Raw genomic sequence first — 14,070 nt, 5'->3', positions numbered from 1 at the left:
TCTTCCTTTTCTAAAGCCATTTTGACACTCCAGAAGGAAAGTTTCAGCATGTTTTTTTAATTTTTCATTTAAAATCCTACTAAATATCTTATAACATGTGTTGAGGATACTAATCCCTCTATAGTTTTCAACATTCTGTTTATCTCCTGTTTTATATATGGGAATAATTACACTATTTTTCCATTCTTCTGGTAAAGTGGCAGTCAGATATATTCTGTTTAGAAATCTTAGTAATCTTTCTTGAAATAGATCTCCTGCATATTTATACAATTCTGAATTGAAGTTATCTTCTCCAGGTGATTTACTATTTTTCGTCTTCTTTAATGCTTCTTGTAGTTCTTCTTTGGTAATGCATTGTTCATCTGGGTTTTTTGTGTCCCAGAATTTTGAATCAAAAGTAGGATTGTTCCATAAGTTTTTGTAAAAGTCTAGGAATGTTTCTATTTTGGGGCAAGGGTTTATCTTGGTGGATTCCTTTATGTCTCTGTTCATGTATTTTAAAATTTTATATGTATTGGGTTTCATTTTATAAATGTCAGTTTCTAAAAAAGATATAAACTCTTTCCATGATTGCCTGTGTCGTTTTCTAATTTGTCTGTTAGATATCGCCCTTTTATGTTTATAATCTATTTATAAATGTATGTGTGAAGCTTTTTCTAATGTTCCGTAAAGACAAACTAAAAACGGAACTCACAATGTTATATCAGAGACAAGAATTCAGAAATATCAGTGACGCAGTCAAGCTCTTGCAGTTTCTTCTATCTGAGAACTTACAGGTCTCATTTTCAGAAGTTGTGAAACTACTACGCATAGCTATTACCATACCAATGACAAATTCCGAACCAGAACGTTGCTTTTCGTGTTTGAAAAGAGTGGAATCCTATCTTAGAAATACGATGAGAGAAGAGAGACTGACCGCATTAGTCTATGTTTTCCATTGTAAAGATTATGTTAAACGACATATCGGATTTTAATAAGAAGATTATTCAAAAGATTGCAACCTACAAGACAAGACGCGTGGAACTAATCTTTAAATAAGATAAGTTGCATGGTTTATTTTTGTATGCAGCCCCCCTGAATTCAATACCCACGAGCCGCCACTGGTGTAGACGCAACAGAGCGTGCATAGACTGTGTATTCTCAGTGTCACAACTAATAGAAAAACATCGCGAATTCAATGTACCCTCATTTATAACATTTATAGACTATGAAAAGGCATTCGACAATGTGAACAGGAGAAAGCTATGGACAATCCTACAATTGAAAGGTGTACCACAAAATTTAATAAGAGCAATACAAAGCCTGTATATAAATGCAGAAATTAGTGTGAGAATAAAAAATAAAACCTCCAAAAATTCAAGGAAAAGAACACAAGGAGTGAAACAAGGCTGTCCACTATCCCCACTATTATTTAATTTAAATGTAGATGAGTTGACCAGGGAATGGAAAGAACAATTGAACATACATTATTTGCTAACTGATACAATCTTAGACACACTACTGTTTGCAGATGACCAAATCGTAGTTGCCGACTCGGAAGATAATATGCAAAGAGCGATATACAAATTAGAAAAACTTTTTAAAACATATAATTTGAAAATTTCAACAAAAAAACCAAGGCTTTAGCATTCTTTGGGTCAAATTCCATCAGTTTAAAAATAGTTGTAGATAATCATATATTAGAACAAGTTACCTCTTTTGTAATTGATTAATTAACTAGCGGACTTACTCGTGTTAATTATGTAAGTTTGTGTGGCTTACAGTTGTTTCGGTGCTTAACACACCATCCTCAGAGCCTACTAGATCTCGGCATCATCTCGAACTTCTCTGCCTGTTATGTGGCGATTTCAAGCACGTGCTGCGGCCAGAACGCACACATCTCGAACGCCGCGCAGCGATCCGTTTCTTGTCGGTTTTTCTCGCGAACACAAAGGGATTCATTGCCGCAGTGTGGACGGGTTCGTTGCCGTTTGTCTCGTGAAGCGCCCCACACCCCAAGCATGGAGTGGTCTGAAGTAGACTGGACCTCATAAATTATGCCCTGTCTTGTGGAAACCTAGTGATATTGACTATTATAATAAGAACAACAGAATTACTGACAGACGCTGTTGGAATTATGCAAGCTGCTCCTGGGACGTTAATTTTTTAATTAGTTATTTTACGACGTTCAATCAACTACTAGGTTAGGTTCTATTTAGCGTCGATGAAATTTGTGATAGCGAATTGGCAATTGACGAGATGAGGCCGAGGATTCGCCATAGATTACTTGACATTCGTCTTATGATTGAGGAAAACCTCAGAAAAACACAATTAGGTAATCAGCCCAAGCGGGAATCGAACCCATGCTTGAGCGCAATTCCAAATCAGCAGGCAAACACGCTACCACCTGAACCACGCCGATGGTCCTGGGAGGTTAAAGGTCACTGTTGAATAGTGTGAAGTCAAATCATTTTGTACTTTCTTTTATCGAAAATAATAGCATATCATGCGACTACTAGGAAAGGAATTCAGCAAGCTATTTATGACATTCAGGTGAAAGCAAAACGAAACTTCTTTGAAATACCAAGTTACTATGGACAAGAACGTTTTCATTCATCTGCACTTTCATTTGATGTCTTATTACCAAATGGGTTACCCTAGACAACCTACTCAATCAATTACTCCCTCAACTTACTATGGTTCAGCTCCCGAACCACCGCAACGTCCTCCGACTCAAGTCTTCTCAAGCCGACTTTAATGACAAAATCTCCAATCTCATTCTTACTACACTACACCCTGTCACTTTCGGATTTGAATCAAACTCTCTTGGGTCTCCCCAACATCATCCAGTCAAAACTCCGTCCCCAGAATGTTAATCACATAGGCTACTCCGATAGTCAAAACCAGCACGTTTAATGTCTCCTGTTTTTTCTTATTATTTTTAATGAATTGAATAACAATTTTTATAGTATTTGTTGTATATATTTTGCATTCCTATGTTTTATTTTAAAATCATTTTCTTTGGCAGATTTAAAATACTCCTTTTGACTAAATTAAAAACATCATTTGGCAAAGTTGGTCTGAGTAGCATAGTTGGTATAGCGCTGACCTTCTATGGTCAAGGTTGCGGGTTCGATCCCGACCCAGGTCGATGTCATTTAAGTGTGTTTAAATGCGACAGACTCATGTCAGTAGATTTACTGTGCATATAAAAGAACTCCTGCGGGACAGAATTCCGGCACACCGGCGATGCTGATATGATCTCTGCAGTTTGCGAGCGTCGTTAAATAAACCATAATTTCTTTTTATTTGGCAATCAAATTTTGATTACTCCAAAAAGAAAATGTTTGTAGTTTCATTGTATGTGTTTCTTTATTACAATGCGACTTCGAAATATTATTCATTTTTCTTTGCGTGATATTTCGAATTTTTTAACTGTAATTCTCTCAATATCTCATTATTTGTATTGCAATTAAAATATCCCCATTAAAGAAGCACATTATGTTGGTACTATGATTTAACTCATCTTGATATTTTTCTTTAATGCGCTGACAATTGCTGGGCAAACTTCTGGAATTATTTCTCCGATAATCTGTTTTGAAATTCGCAAAAAGGTATTGAAGGCTTGTAAACGAATCCCCTGTCACCAAGAATCGTAAAGTCAGTGCGAACCTGGAATACTGACATATACAGACAACCAACCAAAAATACTGTTTTACAGGCTTTGTTAATTACACAATAACATTCTTCAAAGGATGAATTGAGTTTAGTACAATAAATAGGCCTACTGTCCTATCTTCATTTCAGATGGTTCTCGTATGTTGGTGGCTGATTTTTTAGTTTGGCCCAATTTTTATCAATAATTCTTCAGAATTGGTGGAAATCAGCTGAGTAGTCCTAAGATTTTTATACTGGCCGCTTATTGAAAGTTTATTGCATTTAACAAATTACTCCCTAGCAGCATCTTGTAGCTACAGTCTGTAGGTCTACGTTTCTTTCTGTTGAAAATGTATCCTATTACTACCAAAGCGCAAATAGCAATTAACAAAGCTTCCTCGTTTTCCATGGTCGTGCATCATGCTAGATAGAATGGAACTAGAAAGGTGTTTGAGGCTTGCGTGCTGCTCAGATGGTTCGTATCGTGCGCATCGCTTGTTCGAGAGTGCACAATTTCCTACGCGCATTACATGTAATGCCGCGTTACCACCGCAGCACGTCCGTGTATTCCCGGCCTAATATACGAATGGTCATTTTGAACATTTGTGCGAAATGAATTTCGTATGTATTAAAGTGTAGAGGTAATTTATAAATTAAGTCAGATATCTTACTTTTGGGATATAAAAAACTGTCTTTTGTGTGCAAAATAGAAAACGAAAGTTTATCTTGTTTTATGAGTGAATAATAAATTGTTTTATTTACCAGTATGTATCGGTATGTCTTCAGAATGAAAATTAAAGAAAAAAATATATAAATGGTAGGATCAATGGTGACATGATAAAAGAAAAGAAGTAAATTCTGAATCAATAATGAGAAAGTATGTGACCAACTTCATGATACTAAGTTTTATTTAAGAGTATTTTAGCAAGTGTTTTATTTACCAGAGAAAAGACGAACTAGACTTATAATTTATCCTTTTTTTATGTAAGTTGTACTTATTTTGAATTTGGCTACTACTTCATACCTCAGACTATAGGATGCACCTGCATTCTGGATGCCACAGAGTTGATTTCCTGATAAGGTGGTTTTTGCTACAGTGGCAAAGATAGTAGCAAATTGTGGAGAAATAATAATATGATAGGAGAAAACGAGAGTAGGCCTACCACTATAAAGTCTGCCCAAGTTCAATATTTCTTCATTACTACAAATTACACTGGAAGACGTTAGAGTTGAAATCTGGGCCACTAAGATGAAAAGTGCATGTTGTGGTATGGAAACACATTTTTTTTTTTTAATTCGTAAGCGGTTTTGTAAGTGATTACATTTTACATCTCAACCAAATATGAATTTAGTATGAAGTTTGGTGAAAATAAAATTAATAGAATAAAGTCTTTTACTGATTTTATTTTTCTTTTCAAATAGGTAAATTCCGTAAGGAAATTCTGGATAAAAACAGTGCATCCCCGAACTTTCTGAACCAGTTTTTGAGTGGAATTGTTGGCAATTCAAGTAAGTATAATAATTTATTATTGCAATAATTAAGAATACTTCATTCTTGGATACATTCTTTTAATACAGGGTGAACCAGACGCATTCACAACGGTTGATTCATATGTAACGACACTACCACATGCAGATGATTTGTTCCGCGCTTTTGTGGTTAGTATTGCGTAATGATGTATTTACCAAATTCACGTCATTGTGATATGTAGCAGGCTGCATATCTCTTGAAGACATGTCCAGCAACTTGCTGCAGTTTGTTCTTGGAAAGGCTCGAATTTATGTAATGTAGCGGTTGTTCGTAAAAACAGTGTGGATTTTCACTGTCCCAGTAACGATTGTTTTGAGTGTTCACGTAACCACTGAGGTGGAACCATGCTTCGTCACTATAAAAAAATTCAGGTGGGGTCAAGTAGTCCATCATACACTGACTGTTGGAACTACATGCAAAACTTAAGTCTGCTCTGATAATGGTTTAATTAACCTCTGAACTACACGAATTTTGCAAGGTTTTAATTTTAATTGTTTCGTACCTCTTGTCACTGAAGACTGTGACACCTCTACCTGCTGAGCTACACGGCGCAATGATGTCGTAGGACTTCTCTTCTAACATCTCCTCAGGGAGAACACGCTTCACACATGTTCGTTTCTTATCCAATACTTATCCAGTTGTACGAAATTTCTTCACTAAATTGTAAATCATTGCTTTAGAAGGCTCTGGCAAATCAGGGAATGACTGATGGAAGTTTGTTACAACTGTTCTCCAAGATTCGTATTTCACAAAGTTGTTGTAAATAAACGCTCGTTGTTCTGGGCTATATTTCATAATGGACACACTACTGCACTCTAAATGTACGGTATACAGCTGCATCCTCACTGTGTGAACGTGTTTACGTAACTAAATACGAAACATACGCGAGCAAGAGGTCAGATCACTGCGATGTCACAGCAGTTACTACGCATATGACTTTCCGCTGACACCGGTCTAGCCCTGGCTGACTCACTCTGTACTTGTAGTGTATAATCACTGATGAACGTTATATTTGTGTACAAGATGACTTGTGTCGCCTTGATTCTTCATTCTTGAACATATCGGTACTCTTTTAACATTTTTTATATAATCACTGTGTGTGTCTAATGCCTACCCACTTCACTTTGCGTGATTCGGGTTCCGCATACTGCGGATATGATATATTTGATGTCAACATTTACAACCATGTAATGTGGACCTCACAATTTTTGTATCCGGTGCCACATTTACATTCGTTACAGGTATACCTTATGTAGATGCTCTTATACTTGACTTTCGACCCTATTTATATTGATCAGTATTCTCCCTTTAAATCCTAACAACTTAATTTAGATCATTCAAAATTTACACTTTTACGATTCTGTTCTTGATTTACAGTACACTTATTTCGTACACACACTGTTTCAATAATACTTGATACTAAAGTGTACATTTCATTTTCAGATCCCACTAGTTTTCTACATATTATCCTTCACTATCCTAGCTAGCCTCCCCCGCCATACTCTTCACCTATTTTCCTTATCTCTATCGTTTTACTTAATTCCTATTACACTACTCTAGTTCATTCACAATTGACACTTTATCACTCTGTTCTTGATTTTTAGTTCACTTCGACTATATCAAAAACACCCTGTTTCTAATAATACTTCTTCTAAAACATATTACACCATTGTCAATATGCTCGATTTTTGTCTGTTTCATGCGTACCTTTCCTATTCCGATCTCACTCATTTCCTATATAATATATACTGCGGATAGATGGCAGGACTGTGACCCATTTTCAAATTGCACACCACTTCGGCAGGTCACATTATGCATGATATGTATCTGTGAAGAGTTATATCATGTACTAGGGTGAATGTATGTTAAGTGTTCGTGTAAGTGTAGTGTAAGGAATGGGTGAGGATGATGATGATGATGATGATGAAGGTGAGGAAGGGAGAAGGGGAAACCCGGTGCTGGCACACAGCCTACTCCTGTCGAATAGCACTAAGGGAGCCGCCAGGCTTAACATCCTCATCTGATGGACGAATCACTATCAATAGTGACATACACCTTTACTTGTTCAATAATGTTCATCAGTAATTAAGAATAACTGTAGTTATTAAATAGCTTTCGTGTATTTATAAAAATAATATTGGTAACTCAATATCACAGTACAGTTAACACGGATTAGTACCTATAACACATGACATCATTTTCTCTGAATAGAGTCGTTACTTATCCTGTAATTCTTTTACCTTCTGTTCCTCAATGACAGCAGCCTGAAGACTTATAATGCTTGTCAGTGGAACTGATGGTAATAACTAATGAGATAGTATTAGGGGAGATGAATGTGAGGATTTTCCTTGGGATTTTCTAACATTTGCATTACAGTCGGAGAAACCTCAGAAAAAACCAAATCAAATGGGGTTCGAATTCACATCCAAGCATAGGCTCAGATCTAGTCCACTTGCTACCAGTACCACATGAACTACGTTGGTAGCTATTCTTCAGTTTATCAGAAGTCATCTTAGTGATATTATAGTTATTGCGCTCACTTCTGGATTTAATTATCACACATTCATATGCGACAAAGAAGAGTGAATATTTAAGAAGCAATAAAAAGTCTTAAATAAATTAGAGTTCCTGTATTGAATATATATGACACTAAAAGATTAGACAAATGGTACTCACTTCAATATATGCCATCACTATGCAGATAGGTATCTTTGTGGAATGTGGATCTCTGCAAGTCAACTTCTCTGGAGACTGCAGAGTTCTCTAATGGACAATGTAGAAAACGAAGTAGGAAAGAGGGACGCAATAGATTTTTAAAGGCTGCAGTGTTTAAGGGATTTGAGAATGAGACGACAGCTACAAATAATTTAGTACTGGTATGATTTAAATTTTTTATATAATCTGATAAAGCCTATTTATTCCACTGATTGCTGATCATGTGTTCTCAATTTCATTTTAAACAGAGTTTTGTTTTTAATGTTTTGGTAAGTTGTGTACTGTATTTTAATGGATATTGTTAGGAGACGATAAATATTTATCTTACAATAATAAAACTTTAGATACTCTATTATACATATGACTGCTTTTTTCCAGATTTGATTGGGAGGTTATTCAACAGGACAGATGAATTAATAAAAAATGTTGCAAACAAGTATTTCCCAATAAATCAATTAAATCCTGATGCTTTCTTGAAAAAAACTATCGAGGTAAGTTTGAAAAGTCGTCACCATCATCATCATCATCATCATCATCATCATCATCATCATCATCATCTGCTGTTGTATCGAAAGTCCATTCTAGCTTCACAAGAAGTACATCTAAGGAGAATGTAATTTCATTTTACAAAATTTTATGAAAGATGTTAGGAGTTGAAATTGTTATACAGTATATTTTACATTTAGATTGGCAACAGGCCATGATTGTTTGGCCAAACACCTGCATAGAATTGGAATATATCAGTCCCCTAACTGCCCATTGTGCAACTCAAACCAAGAAATGGATTCGGAACACCTCAAAATGTGTGCTTCAGTGGCTGGTCATGATAATATCTTTGAAAAATATTGGAGTGCAAGAGGTCAAATGACTTTATTGTCAAACACCTGGCATTAGAAAACAACAACATATTTTACATTTTCCAAATTTTTTCCCTGCTTTCTTTTTCACATATTTTGCAATTTTTTGCCAGTTTTCAAAGTTTTGTGCTACTTATGCCACTTTATCTCGCACTAGCAAACATTCCTGCTCCCAACAGTATGTGCATTGGATATATGTATTGGGAGATCATTAATAAAAATTAGGAATAATATAGGAACGAGGATAGATCCTTGAGATACACCATGGTCCATAGTTAGTGTGTCTGACTGAATAGTCTCTCTTTCAACAGACTGTCCAAGAGATTCTTTTGCGACTATCTTGCTGGCTGTATGCAGATGCAAACAGTGAAAATGCTGCTTAGTAGTAAGAAAATAAAACAGGCACAGTGTACCGTAGATGTAATGTTAATCTATTTCATTATTCCAGGCCACAGGAGATGCATTATTCAACCTCCCAGCATTCCAAATGGCCAAACTTTGGTCTAAACACGTTGGAAAAACATTCTTCTATAGTTTTGATCAAACATCAAAAAAGAAGAAACATGGAGGCTCTGAATTTCTTCATGGAATGCCTTTGATTGAAGATGAAGGCACAGAAGGTGGTAGGTTCACATTACACAAATTTGCATATTTATTTAGAAAGTAACGAAATTCCAGAAAAAAAAAAAAAAAATTGTTTAATTTCTTTTTTGTTTGAAGTGTGTACGCGACAGCATACAGAGTGAACTGTAAGTAATGCCATTAATTTCAGAGGGTTATTCTTTGAGGTATTTCAAACAAAAAAGTTTAATACAATCGTTTATCCTTTCTTTTCGAGAAAAAACTGTTTTATAGCAGAATGGATTGTATACTGTGTATTATTACAAACTTTAGAAGAAGAATGTAATTGTGACAACACTGTATTGTCTGTTATGTCTGAACAATAGTTAAAAAATAATTTTGAAAAAAAAAAAAAAAAGTTAACTTCAACTTCTAACTAATCTCAGACCATCGGATCAGTGCTCTTGCAAGATATGTGAACCAACCCCCAAACACTTCACTCTTTTATACTGAATCTTCGTATTCTTGCTTGATATACACATAACTCAACCTTCATCTCGCTTTCATAATTCATTTCCGTCGTATTTGAAATTAAATGTTTTGGCAATATGCCTGTCTAAACTCAAATTTTAGATTAATTTGTTACGTGAAGTGATGGGCATGATGAAGAATTAACTTGATGATAAAATAATATTGATATCGGTAAATAGGATGAGTCGTAATTATGTACTATAAAGTATTGCAGAGTATTCTCTACACCAAAACAACCATATTTTGTCACATACACGTATGCGTGCGTGCACACACACATACACACACACACACACACACTCTCTCTCTCTCCATCCCCTCCTCTCCCTTCAGCACCAGGCCGAAGTGAATTTAATTGACATCTTGTAAGGTTGTACAATTGTGTTAAAAAAGAATGGGCTGACTCTTGGTATTTTAAATGTAAAGTTTTAAAGTCAGATTCACACGAGTAAACTCATTGCACTGGAAGGCAATGCTGTGATATTTGTTCTGATTGATTCTTTGATAGTGATCCACCTACAATGCAGCAAGTGCTGCGAAGTGGTATAACATAGGGGTAAGGTTTCTCATTTCGAAACCAGAGGTTGTAAGTTCGCTTCCTGGCAGGGTTGATTTTTTCATTGTATTATTTTATATTTTTAATGGCAAGTGTTAGTAGAACTTGTTAATAAACTTGGTTATGCAAATCTTGCAAACATATTATAGCCCATCATTTGTGGGCTATTATTAGGCACGACCTGGCCTGAATACAAAATAAATAGTTTATTTGCTTTCTCAAAAAACAGAAGCACATCAAATATAAATAAATAAAAATTATGCAAAAAAACATATGTTTATATATATATATATATAAACAAAAAAAATAAAAGTCTGTAGTAGGGACCATCTGGTCGGCCGTGCATCTCTACAAGAGAAGTTGAAAACCACCTTTTTCGAAGTGCCTTTGAATTGAAGATGGCATCCAACTTTTCCGGCTCCCCATTAACTATGAGAAGACGTTTTAGAGAGCATGACACAAGGTCTCGTCAAACTGCGACGAAAGAACATTTGAAAATGGATCATGTCATGGACCATCTAGCTTATGCTACTATCCGGCAGGACTTCGACTGTAGAAATGTCAACGCTCCCTGTGAAGAATATAGGTAAACAAAAAATACGGAAAGCTAACTCCAAAAAGCTATTTTTAAAGCTATATTTTTAAAAGATATAAATGAGATATAAATGCAGACAGTTTTATTAACAAACAGTAGTGTTGCCCGGGGGACAGGTTGTGCTATTTACTAAACATTCAGTCAACTTCCAGGCGATGTTGCCACTTGGTACTTGTGTAAATTGTGTTTATAAAAACTTATTATGGTAAATTTGTAATGTAAAAATTAAGACTAACGGAGATTCGAACTTACTACAACCAATACTGTCTAGTTCAGACCCATGCTTAAGCCATATACGCTCAGTGATGATATTTGGCTGGTTCGGTCGAACAGGTTGTTAAATAATTTCGAGGTAATATTTGCAATTACCATGGACATATACCGTATATGTTTAATATAATACATATGAGAGAACTGGTTGTTAAACTTTTTGAATATCACCACTGCCTATGCTACAAAGCCTCATACTTTATTTCAGCTGATTATGTAGCTTTTTCGTTTAGCTTCTTTTCGGTAAATTTTGTACCCAATTTCGTTGGATTTAATATTTGTCAATTTTATTGCTATTTCACTCTTCAAAAGCCCTGATGCAGCTAGAATCAACCCTTCATTTTAGTTTATGACAAAATACAGCACATTTACATGGTTTAATTGTGTCATCTTGTGAACTGGAGCTTCAAGAAGACGGGCATGCACACTGTTCTGTTTCTGCAACTTAAACATTTGTCGCCGGCCCATTCTTTTTTAAACTTATTGTACATGTACAAAGGCTATGAAATACTTTTATTCATTTAGAAAGCACTAGAAAAGTACTGGCATATGAATTTTTAGAATTTAGTGTTCTTGAATCTGGAATAATATGTATGTTCACCAGGTGGCCCGGTTCGAATCCCAGTCAGGGCAAGTTACCTGGTTAAGGTTTTTTCTGGGGGTTTCCCTCAGCCCAATATGAACAAATACTAGGTAACTATCGGTGCTGCACCCGGACTCATTTTACTGGCATTATCACCTTCATTTCACTCAGATGCTAAATAACCTGATGCTACCTGCTAGCATCAGGGACTGTCGAAATAAAATTGAATTCAAAGCAAACTTACTAGGCACTTGGTCAGTAATTGAGACTCGTTCAGATATAGTTTCTTATAAATAGTTCTCTTAATCTATCACAAAATATTTCAATATCCGGTAATTTCATCACTAAACAATTTTGTTATTCTAGGTTTAATTTGTAATTCAGTAAATATAAAAATATCTTTGTTCTTAACTTCTATGATAAATTGTCTAGCTTTCATTAGTCAGGTAATCTTTTCGTACTTTGATTTTTATTGTAATTGTAATTTTATTCTTCATATTACAGTTGTAATCCCCTGGTAGAGGGGCACAGAAGGCTTGATGACCTTATCTCTACCAGTTAAATATATAAATACTATTAATACTAACCTGAAATGGTGATACAGCATCTTAAATAACCTAAAAATAATGTACATTCAAAATTTGTTTCAGGAATTGGTCATGGAGATGATCTACCATTTGTCTTTGATCCAGAACCATTGTACAATAATACCTCACCAAGTGGTCTCACAGATCCTGACGATAAGAAGTTACAAAATATCATGACAGATTTAATTGCCGAGTTTATTCGTACTGGGTAAGTTAGTAATGTTTATAAATGGAGAGCAATTTAAAAGATAATAATTTGTGGTTGTGATAAACTAAACTTTTATATCAACTTTTTTTGTTTATAATATGGTGGGTTATTGGGTTATTTTACGACGCTGTATCAACATCTCAGGTTTATTTATCTGAATGATATGAAGGTGATAATGCCGGTGAAGTGATTCCGGGGTCCAACACCGAAAGTTACCCAGCATCTGCTCATATTAATATGATGGGTGTAGTGTCCATATACAAGTTGGAAATGCAGTTTCCCAACCTTAATTGTTGAAATACGTATCTTTGCACTAAACTGTTGTGATATTATGGCTGTTATTTGTTTAGTGATGCTGTGAAATTATATCAAGAATATTTTAATCATTACCGGTATTTTTGACGCCATCTTTTTATTTGCACTTTCTCTACTGTACGCTTATCATACTACATAATTGTACACTAAACACTATTGTTTCATTTATGGACCAGCATGCTACTACCAGTATGTATTGCAGATGACTAGCCCTTGAACTAGTTACAGGCCGTCATATTCCTGATCTCTGTTGATAGGTGTTTGGCATTTATTATGGAATTGGTATCATTGCATGATTTAGAACCCCTGGAGTTCAATATTTTGCAATAATGCAAATGGTTTGCCAAGCAATTGTGTACAACCTAAATTTTGCAAATGTTTCATTTAATGATAGGATGTGAAATGAGGGCCATGCCATGAGTCTCTGTTTATCCACTTTTTGTTCTGATCCCTATGTTTAGTCTCTTCCAGTGTTTTATGTCTGATGTTTTTACTTCTTGTATAATGCTGCATGAAAGTGCTGTTTTCTCTTCTAGTTCGTGAATTGTTGTTCCTCTTTTTGCCATGATGTCTGCTATTTCATTGTCCATTAATCTGATGTGAGATGGAATCTATTGCAGGGCCGCTACTTAGCTAATTTTTCCGATGTTTGTATGATTTTTTGGCTCTCCACGATTTATAGATTTTTTGGGGCATTGTTTGAAGTAAGTTTCTATTGCTGATTTGGAGTCAATAACTACAATTGCTCTGTTGAGTTTAGGTGTTCTGTTTAGTAGGTTTTCAATGCTATTTAATTTAGCTTTTGCCTAGCAAGTCCTTTGCAGTGAGAAAATTATTTACAGAAAATGGCCTGCACCTGTAGTTTGCTGATGGTTTGTTTTGGATCCATCAGAGTAGGTTCTAATATGTTGATTCTGGGTATCTTTAATTAATTGTGGCTACAGCAATTTGTTTCAACATATAAATGCTTATTTCTTTCGTTTTGTTATTTGCATGTTTAGATTCATTTTGTAATTGTAGATGTAATAGTGTCTGTCCTTGACAGACTATATAATTTTATTTCTTCCTGTAACCACTACAGGTTGCCATCAACAAAGAGTACCATGATACAATAAATAGAGTAAA

At 35.2% G+C, this 14,070-nt stretch overlaps 1 protein-coding gene across 1 annotated transcript in view; it reads left to right on the top strand.

Moving 5' to 3' along the window:
* Positions 1-14,070, top strand: part of LOC138696052 (carboxylic ester hydrolase) — a 57,126-nt gene that overhangs the window by 37,484 nt on the left and 5,572 nt on the right. The window contains exons 7-10 of the mRNA XM_069820557.1: positions 5,059-5,145; positions 8,261-8,373; positions 9,188-9,362; positions 12,486-12,630. Coding sequence (XP_069676658.1) covers positions 5,059-5,145; positions 8,261-8,373; positions 9,188-9,362; positions 12,486-12,630 — 520 coding nt within the window. The remainder of the gene's footprint in view (positions 1-5,058; positions 5,146-8,260; positions 8,374-9,187; positions 9,363-12,485; positions 12,631-14,070) is intronic.

Source organism: Periplaneta americana, chromosome 3, assembly GCF_040183065.1.
Source record: "Periplaneta americana isolate PAMFEO1 chromosome 3, P.americana_PAMFEO1_priV1, whole genome shotgun sequence".
Classification (NCBI taxonomy): domain Eukaryota; kingdom Metazoa; phylum Arthropoda; class Insecta; order Blattodea; family Blattidae; genus Periplaneta; species Periplaneta americana.
This window is presented reverse-complemented; position numbering and strand designations above follow the sequence as displayed.